Source organism: Sorex fumeus, unplaced genomic scaffold (genome assembly GCF_029834395.1).
Source record: "Sorex fumeus unplaced genomic scaffold, SorFum_2.1 ptg000036l, whole genome shotgun sequence".
Taxonomy (NCBI): Eukaryota; Metazoa; Chordata; class Mammalia; order Eulipotyphla; family Soricidae; genus Sorex; species Sorex fumeus.
Window position 1 is genome coordinate 1,124,479 of NW_026606093.1, and position 23,131 is coordinate 1,147,609.

Here is a 23,131-nt window from a genome sequence, read left to right on the forward strand (position 1 = left end):
GCCAGGGGTAACCCCTGTGCATCACTGGGTGAGACCCCAAAAGCCAAATTAATAATAATCATCATCACTGTATATCACTGCATCACTGTCATCCCGTTGTTCATCGATTTACTCGAGCGGGCACCAGTAACATCTCCATTCGTCCCAGCCCTGAGATTTTAGCCGCCTCTCCTTACTCGTCTTTCCCAGTGCTGCCATATTGGAGGCTCTCTCAGGGTCAGGGGAATAAGACTTGTTATTGTTACTGTTTTTGGCACATCAAATATGCCACGGGTAGCTTGCCAGGTAATTAATAATAATAATAGCAATGATAATAATAAAAAAGCCATTCTGACTTCTTAGTAACTCATTCACTCATGCCCTTAGCGTGCCCCCAGCAGACCCCTACACCTCTGTTTCCTCTTCTCCTTTCACGTTAGGCCTTTAAACCATTTGCTGCTGTTATTTCAATGACCAGGAGTCACGCATGCTTGGTTACAGTGCTCACACATTTGGTTGTGGCACTCACCAGGAGTCACTTAGCTGTGGCACTTGTCCACATGAGTTGTGTCACAACAGGTCGTTGTTGTCGCAAGGGACCCACACAGCAGAGCTGCAAGGGACACGGTCACACTCTTGTGTGTGTCAGTGGCACTGGGGCTCGAATTCATGGATCCATGCTTGCAGGGCAGGTGCTTTCAGGCACAGAGGCCTTAAGATCTTGGAGTTTTGAGTCTTCTATCTTTGTTTTGTTTTTCTTTTCTTTTTTTGGTGGGGGAGGGGTTTTGCTCAACCCGGTAGTGCTCAGGGGTCCTGCTAGTGGTGTTCAGGAGACTATGCTGCGCTGGGGATGGAACCAGACTTGGAGGCCGCATACAAGACAAGGAGTGATAGCACAGTGGTAGGGCGTTTGCCTTGTGCGCAGCCAGCCCGGCCGAGCCGGGTTCAATTCCTCCGCCCCTCTTGGAGAGCCCGGCAAGCTACCAAGAGTATCTCGCCCGCACGGCAAAGCCTGGCAAGCTCCCCGTGACATATTCAATATGTCAAACACAGTAACAACAAGTCTCAAAATGGAGACGATACTGGGCCCGCTCGAGCAAATCGATGAACAACAGAAGGACAGTGCGACAGTGCTACTATCCCTCCAATTCAAAGCTCTGGGCCTTAACTTACTGCTTGGACACGTGCTGCATTTCTCTGCTGCCTTTCACATCATAGCTGCTACAGACACCGCTGGGGGAATTTCCTGAACGGCACCCGTTCCTGGGATTTCTAGATTCTTGCTGGCCTGCTTTCGGGTGCTTTCCCCACAATAGTCCCAGCCTTGACAAGGTCCAGAACGAATGCGGTTGAACCTTGTGGGGAGGGAACAAGGAGCGTTTCTCCACCTGTCTGTGTTAGTCTGGAGTTTGCAGCGTACAACCTCAAGGTGTCCTGGCTCAAGTCTCAGCAGGGATGGAGAGCAGACAGACAGTGATGCATCCTCAACCCACCTTCCAGGACCACGAATTCCTGGTCCCAGGACTTGGAGAACACGAGGGACCTAGCTCCGAGAGAGTCTTTTCTCAAGGCCCGCCATGCGAGGGTGGGTGGGAGTCCGGCACACCGGGACTTGGAAATATTGTGTTCCCTAGCATGTGGCAGCTGACATAGGTCCCACTGCAACACAAGACCTTCCTTCCCAGAGCAGGATCTCACAGACAGCTACAGTAACAATAGGACAGTTTGAACAGGACCGAAGTTGAAAATACCAGATGGAATTGGGAGGAAATGAAAGAGAAGTAGGGCTGGAAGAAGGGGAGAGGAGGCGGCATTTTGTTCTTCACATGCTATTCTTGCCGCTAGACTAGCAAGAAGACAGTGAGGAGCTAAGCTCACTATGAACCCTGATTTCGTGAATATTGGACCATGCTATTAAGGGACAAACAAGGGGGAGTTTTACTTGTTTGCTTCATTTATTTTATTTTCTAATGAAATCATCGTTCCAACGCCAATCCCCTACCACTGTCCACTTCCTTCTACCAATGTCCCCAGTTTCCCTTCAGCTCAACAGGGGGTGGGGGGAGTTTTTGTGAGCCTCTAGTCTCAACAACTTCCTCAATCAATAAATATATAACTTTATTCCACAGGTGGTTTTACCTTATTTTAAAAAGTGATTTCAGAAATCTAATTAAAAAACTGTGATTTGGGGTTGGAGTTATAGCACAGCGGGTAGGGCGTTTGCCTTGCACGCAGCCAACATGGCAGACACAGGTTCGATTCCCAGCACCCCATATGGTCCCCTGAGCACTGCCAGGAGCAATTCCTGAGTGCATGAGCCAGGAGTAACCCCTGAGCATCGCCGGGTGTGACGCAAAAAGCAAAACAAACAAACAAACAAACAAAAAAAAACAAAAAACCCCCCTGTGATTTACAAAGTCCTAGATCCTTATTAGCCTGCCAGCAGTCCCAGAGTCAACAAGGCCTGGAACTAATGAGGGAACCAAAGGGCATTTGATAGTTGAGTTTTAGGTTTGTAATACTTCAACACCAATCCTACCACCAGTGTCAACTTCCCGCCACTGGTGTTCCTGACCTCCATCCTAACCCCCAGCCCCCGTCCCACTCCACAGGCACATTAAGAAGTTCCAGTGTTACAGCTAAGAGCTCCTGTTTTCAGTTTTGTTGAGTCTGTGTTTTGGATATATGGCTACTCACCCATATCACCAGTGTAACTGAAGCTCTGTTGCTTGCTGACCCACTACTTCCTGTTCACTTCACCCCCCCCCCCCCCCGCCCCTTGATTTCTTTCCTTCTCTGAAGGACACCTTATTTAATAGACAGTGCTAATTCATTAACACGGAGCTCGCAACCAGTAGTGCCACAGTGCATATCTGGACAAAGCTTACCTGAGATAGAGCACATCCAAATTTTAGGAATACTGGACTTAACATCTGAGCACAGCCTGCAGCCTGGCTTTAACAGCAAAAGCACCATCAAAAAGCACAGATGCAAGTGCAAAACAAATTCAAAAGCAAAACAAAACCCAAATGACAACAAAGAGACCACAAGAACACTGACTTACAGCTTCAGAGCTAAAACAGAAGGCAGAGTGTCACTTTTTTTGTTTGTTTGTTTCTTTTTGGGTCACATCTGGCGATGCACAGGAGTTTCTCCTGGTTCATGCACTCAGGAATTACTCCTGGCGGTACTCGGGGAACCATATGGGTTGCTGGGAATCGAACCTGGGTTGGCCGCGTGCAAGGCAAACGCCCTACCCACTGTGCTATTGCTCCAGCCCCAGAGCTTTTGATCTCAGCTGGGAACATATGATTTCACCATTTCATAAAGGTCCATGGATGACTAGAGAAGTGCCTCAAGTATTGATTTTGGGGACTACCAATCAATCTTAGTAGGTAGGCAGATTTGCAAAATTTGCAAGCACGGAATTCATAAACTTTGAAAACTGAATCTGTGTGTACATGTATTTGTGTACGTTTGTGTGTGTGTGTGTGTGTATGTGTGTATGTGCTTATCAACCAAAGTCAAACCAAACAATAATAGAAATGTTGGCATTCCAGAAAGCATGACTGACTCAGTCATCAAGATAGGAGAGTGAAGACAGGTCTGCCGATAGTGCCAGACCTCAGAGCCAGGATCAATCTCTCCTGGGACATGGAAAGGGGTGGAGGGTCGATTGTAACAGCATAGTCTGCCCACAGGCAACACAGCCAGACTGTGGGTCTGTGGTAACATGGACACCTAACCCTGTCATTCCTGTCTGTTTTCCCTTCCCACACTTTGCATAAGGGAACCTGTTTCCCTTCAACCAGGTGCCTAGACCCAGCCTAGTCCCCAGGGTTCACAGCCATTTGTGTGTCTGACCACAGTGAGCACAGAACAACAGGGTTCCGAGTCACTCCAGTGAGGAGTTGACTTCCTACATGTCATCACCCCATGAATATCTCCGAAGTGTCTTGTCTCCCAGAGCTGAATCCCAGGTGGACGTGGTGGTAAGAGAAGGGACTAGAAGGTGCGGGTTGTCCATGAATTAAGAAAAACAAACCAACCCAAGGGATCTTGAAACTTGTGAAACTTTGGGGCTGCAGGTTGGGAAGATAAGACCATTGGTGAAAATCTCTACATTTCTGACTCTCCTTTGGAGCCCAATGCCTGACTCTAGAGGCTGGTTAGAATCTGATGGTAGACTGGAGCAACAGTAGGTGGGACGCTTGCCTGGCACATGGCCATCCTGGGTTCAACCCCCATTACCACATGTGGTCCTCTGAGTCCTGTCAAGAGAAATGCCTGAATGCTGAACCAGGTGTAAGCCCTGAGCAATTCCAGGTGCGCCCAATGCACATATAAACACACACACACACACACACACACACACACACACACTTCCACATATATATGACAGAGGTGTGTCAAAGAATAGAAACAAAAAGCGGATGAAAAAATAATAAGGCAAGCACAGCAGACAAAGTGCTGGCCTTGCATACAGCTGACCTGGGTTTGATCCCAGGCACCATGTCTTGTCCCCTGAGCCCTGCCAAGACTGATCCCTGAACAAAGGGTCAGTAGTAAGCCTTGAGCACTTCTTGGTATAGCCCAAACAAAACAAAATCCCATAAAAGGAGGGTGAAGGGCCAAGGAGATTTCTGTTTATTAGGGCAGGATTCCACTAAGGACTTCAGTGTTGGCACACTGGACTCTGAAATTACATGTATATTTAATGTAATTAAATATTCTGTGTGTATACCTGTCATTGTATATCTGTCATTGTGCTGACTCTCATGCTAACCCTGTATAGTGGAGGAGTCAGATACCAATGCACCCAGGTGGTTAGTAGAGGTAACTGAAACAGAGGAATCATCAGATTTGAATAGGGGCCAGAGTGGGTTGGGCCGGTGTGGCTTGCCTTGTATACAGCCAACCCAAGCCAACCCAGGAGTAAGTTCTGAGTACTGCTGGGTAGGACCCCAAAACCAAATATCTCTCTGAAAAAACCCCAAACCCCAAAGATTTGACAGGACAAACAATGAACGGTATATACACCCGCACCACAACCCACATTTCTGATTGGTTTTACGGCAGGAAGCCAGCCCTGCTGTCAGTGTCCAGCACCTCATTATCACTTAGCAGATGGCCCTTTATCCTCAGGTCTTGGCCTCCAAAGGCCCAAGTGGTACCGAGGACACCCAGGGAGGTTCTGGAAGACCCACCGCTCAGGAAAGCAGGCTGCAGGCTAGAGGAGCCAGAGACACAGCAGAGGCTGGGAGTTAGGGATGCGGTTGGTCTGGTTCCCCAAGGTGGGGGAGAGCCTGCTGGGAATTCAGGTCCGTCACCGGCACCAGGCCAGTCACTTAACGGCCACAGAAGCCTTGTGGCCCCGTGACCACCGGGGACAGAACCCTGGGGTCTGCTAGCTCCAGAGACAAAGCCTGGGTAGGTTACAGAGCCTGCATTTGTGGGGAGTCTGCAATCCTTGGATTGGAGGAGGGCACCCCACGAGCCCCCAGTTCTGATTCACTCTGCCTTGGAGTTGGGGAGGCAGACTCACCTCGGGTCTCATCACGGGCCTGGTTTGCTCTTTCTCCTCTGGACAGCTAAAGCTCTGATCTTCACTTTACTCCAAAATAGTTGATCTCATAGAAGGTCCTATGGCCTGCCTCCTTCCAAACCTCTCTCTTCTCTCCTTCACTGACATACGCCAAATACTAATTTATCCCGCTCATCAGTCCCATTCTGCAGCTCATCACTTTGCTGTCCTCTCTCCCTGGCTTTCTTCCAGGACTTTCCCCCTTTCTGTTTGCACGCGTCAACTTGGGCTCACCCTCCAAGAGAAGAAGGTTGCTCCTCCCAAATAAGAATGAGTGACAGCGCCTGCACATGCCCAGGTTGACCAGGGTGAAGATCTGGAAGACCAGCTGGGGGGGGGGGGCAGCTGCCTGGGTTCTCAGAAGCAACACAACTTGGGGGGAGGATCTTGCCATGACCACTGACTGGCTAAGAGGATCACCCCAGAAAGGGTACAGGGGCCATGGGCCTAAGGGGCAATGGAGAAGAGGGGGACCTACAGAGCACACCCACGAGGGCAGCCTCTGGAGGTCCTGCAAACCCAGCCAGGCCTGAGAGGGTGGGAGGAAGAACGCAGCCCGCCCCCGCAGCCTAGTGAGACCTGGACTGGAGAGGAGGCAGATGCCGGGGTTCTCGGCAGGTAGGCGCTGGCTGTCTCGCCTGGCCCAGCCTGCAGGGGAGACTCACCTGAAGAAGCCTTTGCATCCCTCACAGGTCATGGCGTTGAAGTGGAAGCCGGTGGCTCGATCTCCGCACACCCCGCAGATCCGAGGCACGTTCCGGTCAAAGTCGCCAGGGTCAGGCAGGGAGGTGCTGGCCGCCATGGCCTCCATCCCTGCGAGAAGCACAGGCCACCGGCGTCAAGCAGGGCCCAGGCAGGCATCCTGGGCCTCTCCCTCCCCCATGCGCTGGGAAGTCGTCCGAAAGCTGAGCAGCGGGCAGTGTCTAGGATTTCTTTTTTCCGGTTCTTTTAGGCCACACCCAGCTGTGCTCAGGGCTGACTTCTGGCTCTACATGCAGGAATCACTCCTGGCAGGGCCCAGGGGACCATGGGGGGTGCCGGGGTTACTCAGTAGGCCATGTGCAAGGCCAATGCCCTGCCCACTGTGCTATCCCTCCGGTCCTCTGAGCAGGATTTCTCTGGGGCCCTTTTTCTCGAAGCTTGTCCTGATCCTCTGTGGCTTTGGACTCCCTCCGCTGTGGAGAAAGCCCAGTGGGGAAGCAGCTTTTTGCCAGGCCTGGACCCAGGCTGCCTGCATTAAAAGGCTGCAGACTGTTTTGGCAGAAATCTCTCCAGATTTAAGTGTTAAAATCTTGGAATTTCAAAACTGTGCGGCCACTCCTGCAGCCACGCGACATCACATGTTATTCACAACCAGTAATAGAAAACAAATTGTCTACGGTTCTCTTTTCAGCAGATCTGAGTGTTGTGGTAAAATCTGAAATAATAACGGTGGGTCTGGTGTCAAAATATTGAACGTGATCAAAGTAGAGAGAGACAGAGAGAGAGAGTAAAGTGGAAATCATCTGCCCCACAGGTAGGGGGAGGGTGTGAGATGGGGGTATACTGGGGTTGTTGGGGGTGGAGAATGGGCACTGGTGAAGGTACGGGTGTTTCATTGTATGATCAAGACTTAGACCCGAAAGCTTTGTAACTGCTCTCATGGTGATTCAATAAATAAAATGATAAAAAATGGAAAAAAAAAGTAAGGTGGAGTTCATGCCCAATTCAATCAGCTAATCAGTGGCTGAATAAATAGCAGTACTCCTACATAAAAAAAAGAAAAGGCTGCAGATGCAACAGTAGGGAAGGTGTTTGGCCTCCGCACTCCCCTCTGCCCTTGTCTGAAGAAGGTGACTGACTTTCGAGGGTGTGAGGTGATGCAGGAGCAGGGTGGGTGGCTTGCTGGCCTCTGTCCTGCACATCTCCCTCAGAGAAAAAAGGGGGTCCCTCCAACAGCCTCAGACCTCATGTGTTGAGAGGACCCATCACCCCCCCCTTTTCCTGAGCGAGAGCTGAAGAGATCACACACCCCATCAGAGCCCAGCTTCCCCCAGCCACTGGCCCAGGAATGAGCCTGGGGGTCTTGCCCCTAAGACCATCAGAATCATCTGCAGTATAAAGCGAAAGTGTGACATGGAGTTTGGAGGGACTTCTGAGCAAGATGAGTCATGGGCTGATAGCAGACTTTGGATGGCTTTTATCAACAGGCGTTATCACCCGCAGTGGATCAGCTGAGCAAGTGGAAAAGACACGGAGCAAACAGTATGGCCTGCCCGGGGAACTCTTTCTCCCGAGGCCGCGGGCACAGGGGTCCTCAGCTTCATCTGCTCCTCTGTCTTCTGGGTCCCTCAGGCCAACCCCAAACAGTTTCAGACTTGCTTTCCCCCCAGTCACGTCTGAGTCCTCCTAAACAACACAATGGTTCAGGGATTCTTCCCGGGTCAGAGGAGAAGTGATAGAAAGCAAGCGTGAGGGGACAAGTGTCCCCTCATGCCCAGAGTCAGGTGTCCTCCACCCTGAGGTGAGAGGCAGCAGGGTTGGGAGTGCTTGGTGGCTGTGAGCGTCTTCCTTCTTTCCAGGCTGTGGCTTGAGACACCCCCAGTAGTGCTCGGGGGCTACTCCTGGTTCTGTGCTCAGGACTGATCTCTGGCAGTGCTCAGGAATCATATTTGGTGCCAGACTAGAACCAGGGTCAGCGGGATGAAAGGGAAGTACCTTACCTTGTATAATCTCTCTGGTTTATAGCTTCTTTTCCCTTATATTTTAGTCTTTGGGCCACACCCGGTGATGTTCAGGGTTTACTCCTGGCTCTGCACTCAGGAATTATTCCTGGTGGTTCTCAGGGGCCCATATCCATATGGATGCCAGGGATCCAACCTGGTCTGGCCACTGACAAGGCCAATGCCCTACCCACTGTACTATCTCTCTGGCCCCTGGCCTTAGAGCTTTTGTTTTAATGACTGACATGATGTCTGGGCTGGGGTTGGCTTATTAAAGACCATGAGACTCCTGTTTCACCTTCGTGTCCCTCACAGGGCTAAGCACACTTAATTTTACTCTCTTTACAAATGAGCCTCAGAGAAGCCCATGCCTTGAGGAAGCTCTAGCAACTGAGATTACAAAATACACAATACTAACACCCAATTGTGTCTAAAGTTTTATAAAGAGTTTCAGATCAAGAAAAAAAAGTGGTGCAGAGAGGGACGGACACTTTCCAAAGAAGGTCAGGAGTCTCTTACCACAGACATAGCGTCTGTTCTTTCTGTCTCAGTTTTTCTTTCACTGGATCTTTATAATAATAATAATAATAATATAATAAACACTGCTGCCTTTTCCTTTCACAGGTGATTGATACTAGCTTAACTAGAAAGTATTAGGGCTGGAGCTATAGAGGTACAGGAGAATTCAGGCACTTTCCTTGCAGGTGGCCAACCTCATTTCAATACCTGGCACTGCATATAGTCCACTGAACACTACCAGGAGTGATCCTTGAACACTCTTAAGTCAGGGAGTGACTCTAAATCAATAAATAGAGGCTGGAATGATGGTACAGTAGTGGGTAGAGCACTTGTTTTGCACGTGGCCAACCTGGGTTCTACCCTGGCACCACATGTGGTTCCCTGAGTACTTCCAGGAAGGATCCCTGAACGTGGAGCCAGGAGTCATCCCTGAACATCACTGGGTGAAACCCCAAAACAGACAAACAAGACAGAAAATACAACCAATACTTAAAATAACTGTAGAGAGAGAAAGGGAATGGGAGGCACTCACAGGCTTGTTTGACAGAACTTTGCGAGGGGGAGGGTTGGATTGGAGAGGGGCTTGCAGAGACTTCATGGAACTGCCAGATTCTATTTTTAGGGGTGGTATATGGTCTTTTCCTTTCTTAAGCACTTTTCAAAAATGTGTAATGTGCCTGTCTAGGTCCATAAAACATGCCGTACTTTAAAGCAATTACAAAAAGAATCAGGCCTGTGAGTCTGCAACGTGGTTCCTGTAACCCACCCCAAGTCAAAGTCCAGACATCCGGAGTGCCCCTGAGGCCCCAGACCACTATGGGGCAATAAAAGACATTCTCTAGGATGCTTGTGGTTTAACCTCAGTCTGCAGAGATGTTGCAACACCTAGTCATTGTCGCGTTGCTAGAGTCTGTGGCACCCAGGAGAGCCAGTGGATTTGGTGAGGAAAAGAGGAATGAAGAGAAAGCAAGTGTGTGTGTGTGTGTGTGTGTGTGTGTGTGTGTGTGTGTGTGTCAATCAAATCAGTCTAGTGAGTGTGTCACTTATTCAGTGATGTTATGCAGGAGAGGGAGCCCAGCAACAGTGCTGTCCTGCAAGGGAGCAAGGCACAGGGAGCGCTCCTGGCCTGAGGTGAGGGTGCAGGCACGACTTTTGGTGGACAGAAAGCTTGACCCAGCAGCTAGAGGCCTGCAGGGAACAGAACCTTAGCCAGGGAATTGGGCAAAAACTCAGCTCTGTGTGGGATTATATCTGCTACCACGAAACCAGAGCCCAAGGGCCGGAGTGATAGCACAGTGGGGAGGGTGTTTGCCTTGCACGCAGCAGACCTGGGTTCGATTCCCAGCATCCAGATGGTCTCCTGAGCACCGCCAGGAGTAATTCCTGAGTGCATGAGCTGGGAGGAACCCCTGTGCATCACCGGGTGTGACACCCCCCCCAAAAAAAAAGGAAAAGAAAAGGAAAAAAGAAACCAGAGCCCAATGCCAGCATCGAGGGATGGCAGGCAGGGGAGGGCAGAGGAGAGAAAGAAGGGAGGTATCAGGAGAAGGAAGCTCACACACGCTAGACACATGATCCCTACAGTCAGGGCCCAGGAGACCTGATGGCCCTGCGTCCTGCACACCCCTCCGCTGGCATCACTGACTCTGGTTCTGGTGACAGATCTGCACTGGCCAAGGGCCGTGAGTGTCTGCTCTCCTGTGGCCCTCTTCTACCCTTGAAGAACAGAAGTCAAGAACTGTGACAGCCGAGAGACCCATGTGTGGGGGCAAATGAGTGGAAGCCCAAGGTGCATTTCTTTGATTTTTTCTTTTTTGGCATTTTGGGCCACGCGATGCTGAGGGGTTCCTCCTGGCTCTGCACTCAGGAATCACTCCTGGTGGACCTCAAGGGATCCTATGGGACGCCGGGGACCAAACCCCAGGTCAGCTGTGTGCAAGGCAAACACCCTCCCTGCTGTGCTGTCACTCTGACCCCAGGGTGCATTTCTGCGAAGAGTTCAGATCCTGAGGACACAGAGATGGAAGAGGAGAGACATTTTTCCTCTCCACAGCGGGGTTCCCAGAGCCTGTCCCGGCAACCAGTGAGAGTCCACGGATCAGGGACCAAAGCTTGGGGGAGGGCTTTGTTGGAGGTGGACTTGCCCTGTCCCCAGGGCGGGCCGGGCGGGTGGGCAGCCTGGGTCAGGGGTCAGGGAAGCTCAGGCAGGCAGGGGCTGAGGAACAGCCTCCCTGCTAGGACCCCTCTCCTTCCACAGCAGCAGGGGGCGACGAGATTCTTTGAAGGGAGCCTCCGCTGCTCCTGGGTTAACCAGAGCCTCTAGGTAGCCCCGTGGGTCACTGTGGGCAGGCGGGAGCTCACCACCCCAGACTGGAGGGCAGAGGAGCCCTTGGGAGGTGGCAATCTGGGTCCTGGTGTCCTGGGCCTGTCCCAAAGACTGGCGTCTGGGGACATTTGTGGCGATGAGGTGTGGGTGGAACGTGTGATGCCAGGGTAAATGCAGTCACGCGCAGCTTTCAAACAGGATGTTTCTGCCACTTTTAGCTCTTCCCCAGACAGACTGGACAGCCCTGGCCTCAGAGAGGGCTGAAGGTGGGGGCACTCTAGGAGGGGTCCCTGCGGTGGGGGTGGCGAATCTCATTCTCCCTAAGCAGTCCAGGCTGTCCACATTCAGATATAGACAGATAGATAGGCGAGAGGGACCAGTGAGCGCAGGTGGGACCACTGCCTCCCCATCCGGAAACTTGAAGGTTTTCAGAAGTTCAGAGCCAGGTAAATCAGTGCCCTGCAGTTTAAAAAATAAAAAAGTGTGCGAGGCCTTCCTAGGTGCCAGCTTCTCCTCTCCCCTGAGCCGCCTACGAGTGCCTGTACCGAAGAGCAGCCCTGTGACATGAACGTCACACCCCAACCCAGAGCACTCGGAGTGACCTGCCCAGGGTCCCAGGGCAAGCTCCCGCTCCTGCCATCTCCTCCCACCCCGGCGATAACCATCGCACAGACACTCAGCCCGGGTGCCAAGTCCTACACACACGCTCACTCATTTAATCCTCACAACAACCTTGCCGGGCGGGTACTGTTATCACCCCTGTCTCAGGCGTGGGAAAACTGAGGCACAGAGACCTTGATTGTCTTTGGGGCCGGGGCTGGGAGCCAGGTGGATTAGCAGGTCCACTCTGCTGCCTGTTGCAGGCATCTCCCCACCCTGAGCACTAGACTCCCTGCAGTTCTGCTGAGCTGAGCCAAGAACAATCCCTGAGCTGGGAGGAAAGAGAGTCACAGGACTTTCCTGCCTAAGACAGGCCGGGGAGGTGTTGGTCAGCACCCCCTTCCTGCCAGCCTGTGCCCCTTAGCAGGAAAGACCCCACTCAGCAGACAGACCTCTCCCACACACACAGCCAGGCAGATGCTCTTTTGAGGGAAAACTGTCCTAGATTTACCCTGTACGTCCAAGGGCGTAGGATGTGAACCAGGGTAAAAGATGGCATTAAAGATTCAAAGTGGAAAAACCCTACTAAATACCACCCCTTTGCCATGTCATACCGCACCCCAAACTGCCCCAGCTCATAGGTCCAGAGTACCAAGCACATCCCCATTCTGTTGGCTGGGGCTCTGCCCCACCTCACACCCCATTGCCAACAGCCCCCACCCCCCACCTCCGCGGCCATTTCCTGCATCTGGATTTGAAATACTCAGACCCCTAGCACTGAGCCTGAGGAAACAGAGGAGGGGCTCCATTCTGCAAAAAGCCCCTGACTTCCACTCCTCCAGGGGCTGCACCCCACATCAGAACATCCTCCCTGACCTTGCCTTAGCGAGAAATGAGATGACGTGTTTCCTTCCGCCATCCAAGCCACAACCATGGCCTCTCCTATCAGCTCACACCATAATCCCCCTCTCCAGTGATTCTTGCTACCTGGGGCCCCCAGCAGTCTCAGGGAAGGCTGCCTCATGAGGCGGTGGCTTTGGGTTGTCCCGGGCAAGCACAGGGGTTCTGATTGTCAATTAAGTCCACCATGTTCACTCAACCCTCCTTTGGCGTCCTGGGGGCCAGGAAAGCCATTATGTGGGAGGAAATGCGGTGGACAAGGGCCCTGGCCTCTAGGATCTTTCTCAGCTCTGACATGTACAAAGCCAAGACCAGAATTCCTGTCATCACAGGGCCATTGGATCCCTTGAGAAAGGGATGCCAGCATTGAACTTCCTCCCTGCTCAGGTGAACCCCCCTAGAGCAGAGGGGCCTGCTGACCCTCAGGTGAAGCATGTGACCCTATGGAGAAGGGCATCTAGGGGGCTGGAGCAACAGCACAGCGGGGAGGGCGTTTGCCTTGCACGCAGCCAACCCAAGTTCGATTCCCAGCATCCCATATGGTCCTCCGGGCACCACCAGTAGTAATTCCTGAGTGCAGAGCCAGAAGGAACTCCTGAGCATCGCTGGGGGTGACCCCTCCCCAAAAAAGGCATCTAGGTGGGGCGCCCCCTTCTGGGCTGGCACTAAAGTATCAACAACCGGACTCTTAATTGCTGACATTGGCTCAAAGCTCCCATTCCTTCTAGTAAGAAATGGAGAGCTGTGTCGCTTCTCAGCAGAAGGAGAGAAAATCCTTCTTCTTCCTAAACTTGGTGCATGTGGAGCCAAGCGCACGTCGTTTGCTCTTTGCGGTGGATGGGCTATGTGTGTGTGTCCCAGCCCCGGCTCACACACCGTCACCCTTTTCTTGCTGCTTTTCATCGCAGTTAGCCTCTCCCACGGAGGACAGACGCTGTGCAGGACCTGCCTTACTTTTCATTTGTCAGCGCTTGATTTCAACATAACTTAAGCAAAGCGCTAGCACTGTCAGCTAAAATGATGTCCTTTCTTCTCTGCCATACTCAACATACACCCCTTCTTCCCCCTAAAAATACAATCTCAGCCTGACACCCAGAAGAAGCTGGTTATGGTAATGGAGGTGGTGGTGGTGGTGGTGGTGTGTGTGTGGAGGTGGGGATCGGGTCTCATTGTCTCCCGTGTGTCTTCCTCCCTCCCCATATATGTCATTTTAAAACAGTGAGAAAGGTTGGGATTTATTTCTGTCCGCTATAATATTCAAGGTCAAATCCAATAGGTTCCAGTCTCAGGAAAGGATCAGCACTTGGTTCAATGACCTTAAATCCCTCCTCTAAGATTCTAGCTAGTTTTCTAGGCTGAGCTTGAGTGTTTTTCCTACTGGAGACAGTCTCTCAAGGTGACCCCTCTTTCTGGATGGCTCTATGATGAGACTAGCTTCCTTAGCACAGTATTCCTGGGCCTTCCAAGGACTGGCCATAGATCATCTTTACGGCCCTCTGAGATGAGCTTCCTAGAACATTTCCACAGAATCTTTGAAGTGAACCACCACAGGGTGCCAGGGTGCAAATGAGGCAAAGGTTCCTTCTTCATCTGCCAACACCTCATCTTTAAAAGGAATAAAAGAGAGAAAGAAACACCTATAGGGTTTGGGATGAGAGGGAGTCTGTGAGGGAGAAGGAGAGGAAGTTAGCCTGGGTTCCCTTTCATGTTAAGTTGGACCTTCTTCCCTTGGACGGTATCAGAAGAGCCACAGAGCAGGCAGCTGGTGAGGCCAGGAAGCCACCAGGGCCTGCCGGGGAAGAGTCAGCAGCCCAGGAAATGGCTCAGGACAGAGGCCGAGACGCTCCACAGGAAGGCCCGGTTTCTCCGCCCTGGTGTAGCCATGTCTGGGTGACCAGTGTCCAGCAGAAATTACAGAGCAGTGTGCCACCCTATTTTTTTTCTTTTTGGGTCACATCCGGCGATGCACAGGGGTCACTCCTGGCTCATGCACTCAGGAATTACTCCTGGCAGTGCTCGGGGGACCATATGGGATGCTGGGAATCGAACCTGCGTCGGCCACGTGCAAGGCAAACACCCTCCCCGCTGTGCTATCACTCCAGCCCCCACACTATTTTATTTTAGGGTCTGCCTGAATACTGGGGAATTAGGCATTAAGTAAAGCTCTGAGGACCCAGTGGTGGCAGAGTGGGTGTGGGAAGTTTATTCCTGAAGATGGTTCTTTCATTTATTTGTTGTTAATGTTGGAAGAAATTAAGACACTTTACTGTGTCTTAGTTAGTCATTCATAGTTGGATTTCAGGCATACCATGTTCATATGTCCCGGAACCCGTGCTATGACTTCTGTCAGCTTCCCTCTTCCTGTGTCCCCAGGGTCTCTCACCTCCACCCCAAGGTGGTTCTTAGTGTCTCAATAAACCCTTCATAAATATCGATCACCTGATAAGGGTCACGGGCTGACAACCCAGACTGTGCCAGCTGCTTTCTGCAGAAACCCGGCTGGAAGCTCCCCACCTGCGGGTCACTCACCCATTTCTCCATCGTCTCCCTTAGTGGGGGACTGGCAGGTTCTCGCAGGGACTCTGGGGCTGAGGCAGTGGGGCGGGAGACACACAGCTTACTTAGATATGTTTCCACTTCTTATCAACAACAATTATTCCTGCAAGCTGCTTTTTTTCCAGTGGAAACTCTGCCCTCAGCTTTGTCAACAAGATTTCTGGGTTGATTACTGCTCTCCAGGTAACAGGCGGGCTGTGCCCTGTCATTGCCGGAAAGCGTGGGCAGCTGCAGTGGCCAGTGAAGCGTAAGTGGCCCATTCATAAAGGCAACCGGGCTCTCAGGTCTCACAGCTAAAGTAATTGAGGCCATCAAGGGGGGATGTGACTTACCGAAGGTCCCTCTACTGGGGAGTCACTACTTCAACTTCACCCTGGCCAAGTCCTATGTCTTGCCTGTCCTAAGCCTGAGCAGCCTCCAGGGCCGTGGGTTGGACAGGAAAGGCCGAGAGGAGACCTGCTCCACGTGCCCTCGTTTTCTTTAGATGGCATCACTAAAGAGATGTCAGGTATTAGTGCCATCACGGGAGCGTTGGGAGCCTGGAAATCAAGGAAGCCTGTAGGCCCCAGCGCTGTGTGATGGAGGAGAGGAAGCCTGTTCTGGGTTCCAGATGTTTCACCCCAGACATTTCCCAGAAAACCACATGACTACAGAACTGAGAAGAAACACACCACACCAGCCACTGTGGCTTATACAAAGTCTGGCTTGTCAGTGGAGGAGGAAAACGGATCGTTTCTTTCTCTCCCACTGCAAGAAGTTGAGTCATAGACCTGGACTTCTCTCCAACAAGGCGGATAAGTCTGTGACTCCCAGGGAGGCACTGATTATAAAGCTGGCCTACTCCGCCACCCCCGGCCCTCTCTCCCCCAGTGCCCTCTCCTTCCATTTCTGTCATCCAGGTGTGGTCTTCACAGGAGGTGAGACAAGAAAGACCACAGAGTTTAACCTGCAGTGATAGGAGAGTCAGGGGGTTCTGGGAGGGGACTGGAGAGACCGTACAGTGGCCCCCAAACATGGCCAGGAATTCACCCTAAACACAGATCCAGGAGTAAGCCCCGAGTACAGTTGAGTGCGACTCCAAAACAAAAATGAAAAAAAGAAAAGAGAGATCCAGGCAGATACCACCACATGTGCAAAGGCACAGAGGCATAAGGGAACGGGAAATCGTTGGAGGCAGAGTAACTTGTTCAGTAGGGCAGAAGAGAGAGTTCAACCCACCATGCTCTTTCAGACTTGCAGAAAGCAATTCTCTCCTCTCCTGAATCATATGTCCAGTAAATCTGGTGAGACTTGATACTAGGTATTATAAGTTATTGGAATGATATTTTGATGGTGCTCAGACTATTCATTTTGGTTCCTGATTTCAACCTGGATCTACCTTGGACCTTCTAAAGCCTACTTGTTGCTCTCTCTCTCTCTCTCTCTCTCTCTCTCTCTCTCTCTCACACACACACACACACACACACATACACACTCACAGAGACATTCACACACACATTGTGAGGAACATCTAATGGAGCCTATCTCCCACAGGGTCTTGAAGAAAAGAGGTCACAAAGCCTCCAGGCCGTTTTGGGTGACACTATTGAAGTCCCAGAAGTGAATACACCATCCCCTGTGTTTCTTTGGGGAACTACTTTTCCCTGGGAACAAGACCTGCTAGGACTGGAGCTGGAAGGAGTAGGGAAAGGAGAGAGTTCTGGAAAATCTGACCCGGATGAACAGATGAAAACTATTGTGAGAGGAAAAATGAGTGAAAAAAAGTTTCCATGGGGTCAGATGGAAGTTTGTGAACAATTCAGCTGCACCTTATCAGTTCAGCCTTTGCGTAATGCCTCAGTTTGGCTGTCCAGGGAAGCCAGACAGGGTTCCTGGGCCCCGAGGAGCTGAGCTACCACACAGCTGACGGGCCCCCAACCCGTCCCCACCAGGCCTCGGTCCACCCTCTCTCCAGCAACAAGGTCACTTCCCTGTTGCCCAGAGTTCCTCTAAGGAAGGGCATCTGGCAGAACAGCCAGCGCACAGACAAGGTGGGCAGATGCAGAAAGCCCCTACTCCTGTGGGCACACAGCCTGCCTCACTGTCGGCAGTGACTCAGGCCCGATGTCCTCTCAGCCCAAACTGAAGAGAATGCTCTTGTTTCAACCCTTCAGGCCCAGAGGTCCTAATCTGTCTGGAAGCTTCTTTTTCAGAGTCACACAAGGGTAGGGAACTGCTGCCTTTGCCCTAACACTGAACCTTCTTCCAACTCCAATCCCTTCCCCGCCCCCACTGGCCATCTTCTAGTCCTCTGCTTTCCTTCGGGACTCAGAGGCAAAAATGGAAGAACTTTGCTGGCTAGAGCCACTTTCAATGCTGCCTCGGGGACAGACAGAGGAAGAGGACAAAGAGGGGCTCATCCCTCTGCTCTCTGTGGCACCCACTCCCTGCCCCACCGCCCACCCGCCAGCTCACAGAGTTCCTAGTCCCCCAGCAAGGCAGACCTCACTGGAGAAGGAATCAGAATTATCAGCGTCAGGCCAGAGCACCACTCTGCTGGCTGGAGTGCGGCCACCTGACTCCGGGGAGGCGGCCGGGATGTGGGGAGAGGTGGCAGCCCCCAGCCAGTTCCCCCTAGCTCCTCTGTCCCTTCCTTTTCCCAGAACTTCGTCTGAAAAACAGCCCTGTGGTAGGCTCCTCAGTAGCCCAGTTTGAAGTTTAACAGAGACGAAAATAATTCCCTTGGAGTGAGCTATTTTCTGCCCAGCTTCGGGTAGTTCCGGGTGAGAGGCCGTGGGTGTTGGTGTGGGGAGGAAGCTTGGCCCTGTGCCACCCCTGGGTTAAAGGCCTTTCCTGCCCTGCTCCCTCTGAGTGGGATTTAGAGGGTGGTGGGACCTTTTTTTTTTAAATTATTTTAAAGTTTTTTAAAAAATTATTTATTTTATTTTGATTTTTGGGTCACACCCGGTGATGCACAGGGGTTACTCCTGGCTCTGCACTCAGGAATTACCCCTGGCGGTGTTAAGGAGACCATATAGGATGCTGGGAATCAAACCCGGGTTGGCTGCGCGCAAGGCAAATGCCCTACCCTCTGTGCCATCACTCCAGCCCCAAGGGTGGTGGGATCTTAGTTCTACCGAGGGACTCAGCACTTAACTGGTCACTCCGCCCGCCCCCCCCTCCCCGTGGATGTCACATGAGGAGAGAGGGTCCCCTGGATCTGGGGTTCCCAAACCCTGGGCTTCTGTCCTCCCTGGCTCTCGCATGCTCTGCCCATAGAACGGAAGGAAGAAGGAACCCTGCTGTCCACCAAGCCGCACAAGGAGGCTTCTCTGCGCATGTTGGCTGCCTCCCAGTCAGCTGAGATGAGGTCTTCAAGGTGCCTAATAAAATTATTAGGAGAATGAGACCCATCGTTGTTACTGGTATTTGGCATATTGAGTACAACATGGGAAGTTTGCATTGAAATGGCCCTTTTAAAATCTCAGGGCGAGGAGAAAGGAGACGATACTGGTGCCTGCTCGAGGAAATCACCGAACAACAGGATGCTCATGATCGTGAATAAAAATGATTATTCTGGAGGGCATTTAAGAGAAGAAGGAGGACTAAACTCAGGAATTAAGTAGCAGACTGGGAAAACCATTCCGAAGTGCGGCAGGGAGCTTGATGCTCCCGGCGGTAGCCTGAGGTCACAGCCTTGGGGTTCATGGCAGCCATGCTCGGGCCAGTCAGTGCCTTCCAAGCCTGACCCCCAATTTCCATTTTGTTATTTTTGGTTTGATCTGAATTGAGGTATTGTGAGTTACCATGTTGTGAATATCGGTGGCAAGCACACTTCCATTCAGCACCACCCCCACCACCGAACAGTCACTTCCCTCACCAAGGACCTGTCCTGCTCATCATCCCGCACCCCCACTCGGCCCCAGTCTCCTCTGCAAACTCAATTCTCTGGACCAAATCTCTCGTTCTCCTGCCCCTGGTCAGGAGACATATAGAGAGATCACTCTGTGCTCATCCCTTTCTTTCTGACTTCCCTCAGTCTGACATCCTCCCATTCACGTCATGGCAAAGCGCATGGTCTTGTGAGCTTCTTTTTTGGTTTTGCCCAGAGACCTTTCTTTGACTACTTGTTCTCTTTTGACTTCTCTACATAAACTTTCTTTTTAATATCCTGGGGAAATGTCTCAGTGGGAAGACAGAGTGGGAGGGGAAGGCAGGAAGGAGCTAGACAAGGCGGGAGTGGAGGAGAGAGAATTCCTTCATGGAATATCATAGGATGGAAAAACTCCATTAGTGTGCAGAGAAAGAAGTGCTACATTATTAAGCATTATCCAGTGTGGGGAGGGGCACCCCTGGACAGTGAGTGTTCATGTCTTCACCAAGTAATTCTTTATAAACAGGCCTCTCTGGGTTCCATTTTATGTGATGGTCACTCTTTGAAGGACATATTGGAGGTCTAAAGACCAAACCTGACTCTCGATCCCCAAGAACACCTACTAGATATTATTATTATTATTTTGCTTTTGGGCTCACACCCGGTGATGATCAGGGGTTACTCCTGGCTCTGCACTCAGGAATTACTCCTGGCGGTGCTCAGGGGACCATATGGGATGCTGTAATTTGAACCCGAGTTGGCCGCATGCGAGACAAATGCCCTACCCACTGTGCTGTTGCTCCAATCCCTAGATATTATCTTTTTGAAAGTAGTTGATGTCTAAGAAATAGACCTTTCACTTTTTTAAACGCTATGCCCAGCTGTCTACTATATATAGTAGTCTACTATATATATATAGCTGTCTAATATATATATATATATATATATACCCTCTCAGAGAGCCCGGCAAGCTACCAAGAGTATCCTGCCCGCATGGCAGAGAGCCTGAAAAGCTACCTGTGGCATATTCGATATGCCAAAAACAGTAACAACAAGTCTTACAATGGAGATTTACTGGTGCCTGCTTCAGCAAATCGATGAGTAATGGGAGGACAGTGCTACTATATATATATATATATATATATATATATATACATATATATATGTTGGCTGCGTGCAAGGCAAATGCCCTACCGCTGTGGGCTGGAGTGATAGCACAGCAGTAGGGCGGTAGGGCGTTTTGCCTTGCACGCAGCCAACATGGCCGACCCAAGTTCGATTCCTCTGCCCCTCTCGGAGAGCCCGGCAAGCTACCGAAAGTATCTCGCCCGCACGGCAGAGCCTGGCAAGCTCCCCGTGACGTATTCGATATGCCAAACACAGTAACAACAAAGTCTCCAATGGAGACGTTACTGGGCCCGCTCGAGCAAATCGATGATCAACGGGAAGGCCTTTACCTTTTACATATATATATATATATATTTCCAGGGACGTCACTCAGCAGTAGAGCACTTGCTTTGTATGTGAGAACCTGGGTTCAACTCCTAATTGGCACTGTCACTGTCCTCCCGTGGCATATCGAATACACCACGGGGAGCTTGCCAGGCTTTGCCATGTGGGCAGAATACTCTCGGTAGCTTGCCGGGCTCTCTGAGAGGGGCAGAGGAATCGAACCTGGGTCAGCTGCGTGCAAGGCAAATACCCTACCCGCTGTGCTATAGCTCCATTCTCTCCCCACCCTCTCCCCCAAAAAAGTAATGGTTTGGTCTCAGATTTAGTTGCAGTAGCTACTCTGCTGGTCTTTTGACCCCCAGACCAGGCTTGTGCTCTCAGACCATCCTGTCAGGATTTCATCCCTCCTTCTGCCTCACTCATTAACCACCTGGTCTGGCCTCCTGAAGCAGCCACTGTGGGAAGGAAGCACCAGCCCAGGAAGACAGCAAAGAGGACAGGCGCTGGAGCAATCCGCCTGCCGCAGAGCAAGCCCTGCACCCCACGTCCTGTGCCGGAGTTCCCTCGGCTAGCACACGCACCGTGGAACCCGCCTCCTGATCTTGGAGGGATCAGAGGGAAGATGTGCGGAGGTGCCCAATCCCACAGGGCACCTGACACCGTACAGTAAGTGGTAGTGCTGTTAACACACAGGAGGTTCGATAGCTGAGGAGAAGTCGTCTGAAGCTGCTTTTTAAAGACGTTTTAACTACATGAAACAAGATTGCCCTTCAGGTGTCCTTTCTAATTAGTTCAGGGCCTCAGTCTACTTACAAACCTACTTCCACCCAATAAACATCTAATGAGTTGTTTCTGGGATGTGTGGAGTGTTACGTTGAGTGGTGAGACGTCAGGGCTGGGATTCAGACCTGTTTCCAGGGCTCACAGAACAGTGGGGAATGAAATGGTCACAGCATTGTCAGGTGGAGCCACGCGCAAAGCCCTCTCTCCCCTGACCCGACCCCACCATCCAGGCACTTTGCACTCAGAAGGGATCAGGGCCTGCTTTGAACTCTTCTGGGCTCCCACACCCTTCCAGAACACTACTCAGAGACACCCAGCGGTGAGCCAGCTTATTTCACCTCCACTTTCTCAGTTTGCCTTTTGATTTCTCCTGCGACACACAGGTTAGCCTAATTCCAAGTCAACAAAGCCATTCAGATCTGAAATGCTGTTCATGATAATGGAATTTTACCTGAGGCAGCCCATCCCCCAGGTCTCAACATCATGGCACCCAAGACGTGGACGTGCTTGCCAAGTCGGCTGGGCAGAAGCAACTTCCCGCCCCTGGCAGCAGTCCAGGGAGTCAGAGCCATTTGGAACAAAGAACTCTGCCCTGAAGGTGTTTTCCAGAATCATTTTGGCCAGCCTGAAACTGTCCCATTTACCCTCTACGGCACCACCTGCTGTCTTTTGTCCAGTCCTCCTCATACTGGAAGGGAAGCAAAGATTGTGCGCCAAAGGATTGTCCACGGAGGGAAAAGTGCACAGGAGGGAAGGGAACTCATACATAAGAGAACAGACTTAGAAGCTCTGGGCAAGAAATCGAACCTCCTAGCCACGCTGAACCTCAGTCTCCTCTTCTGTAAAATGGGGACAGCAATCCTACTTACCTCACAAGATGACTGAGAGGCATGCATGAGGACGTGTGTGGGATCAGAGTGCTAGTACATTTTGGCAGGGTGCTTGCCTTGCATGTGGCGGACCTGGGTTCGATCCCCGGCACCCCATAGGATTCCCTGAGCCCAAGGAAAAAAACAAAAAGGGAAAACATATATAAAAGGTCCTACACAGTGCCGATAAGTGAAAATCACCATAGATTTATTAGGATTATTATTAGCTTTTTATATGACCTACTAGCCTTACTGGGTCAAAGATTAAAGTAGAGAGAGCCACCGAGGCTAGAATTGAAGGTGAGAGTTGAGGTGAATGACAAAATTAGGTGAGGTTCCACCACCGAGCCCAGCATGGACCCAGTGACCAAGGTGAGGCCCAGGGCAGAGTGCTCTCCTGTCCCTGGAGCTGACAGGCACAGACTAGATGTGTAATTACAGGATTGTGGCTGGGGTGGCCCATGCAACTGCCCAGCCAGCCACATTCTTGTGTCAGTGGGTGGCTGGGTGGGTGGGCGGCCGGCTGTTTATGTAGCTGCCAAGACACTGGGTACATCTGACACCTCTTAAACCCAGCACCCCCAGGCAATGCTCAAGTCTTGGAAAGGAAGTGAGCCTGGGCATTCTGCTGCTTCTTTCTTCAGGGAATCTCCTCCATTCTCTCCTCCTCACTTAGCCTACAGCCTCCTGTTCCTCAGATTAGATAAATCAGATAAACCCAAACTCTGAACACAGTGGAGATTGCAACTTCGCTTGACCTCACCCAGAGCTACAGACAGAAGTCAGTTCCATCGTCGTTCCCAGGCCCCTGTGCTTTGATGAACAAGCTCCCATGCGATTCTGCTATTTCCATACCCCTTTCTCAAAGTCAACGTCCAAGGAAAATACACATCCTTCCCAGTCTCCCTGACCAAAAGTGCAACTCGCTGGTTATTCAGTGAGCACTTACCATGTGCTCATCACTGACATGATGATGAGCAGAACATCAAATATTGGGGAAGACAGAAA

The 23,131-nt window shown here is 51.3% G+C and overlaps 1 protein-coding gene across 1 annotated transcript in view; it reads right to left on the reverse strand.

The window, feature by feature from the left end:
- The window catches only part of VDR (vitamin D receptor), a 104,678-nt gene that overhangs the window by 75,807 nt on the left and 5,740 nt on the right, over positions 1 to 23,131 (reverse strand). The window contains 1 exon segment of the mRNA XM_056117756.1: positions 6,229 to 6,376. Within this exon segment, the coding sequence (XP_055973731.1) occupies positions 6,229 to 6,374 (146 nt within the window). The 5' untranslated portion in view covers positions 6,375 to 6,376.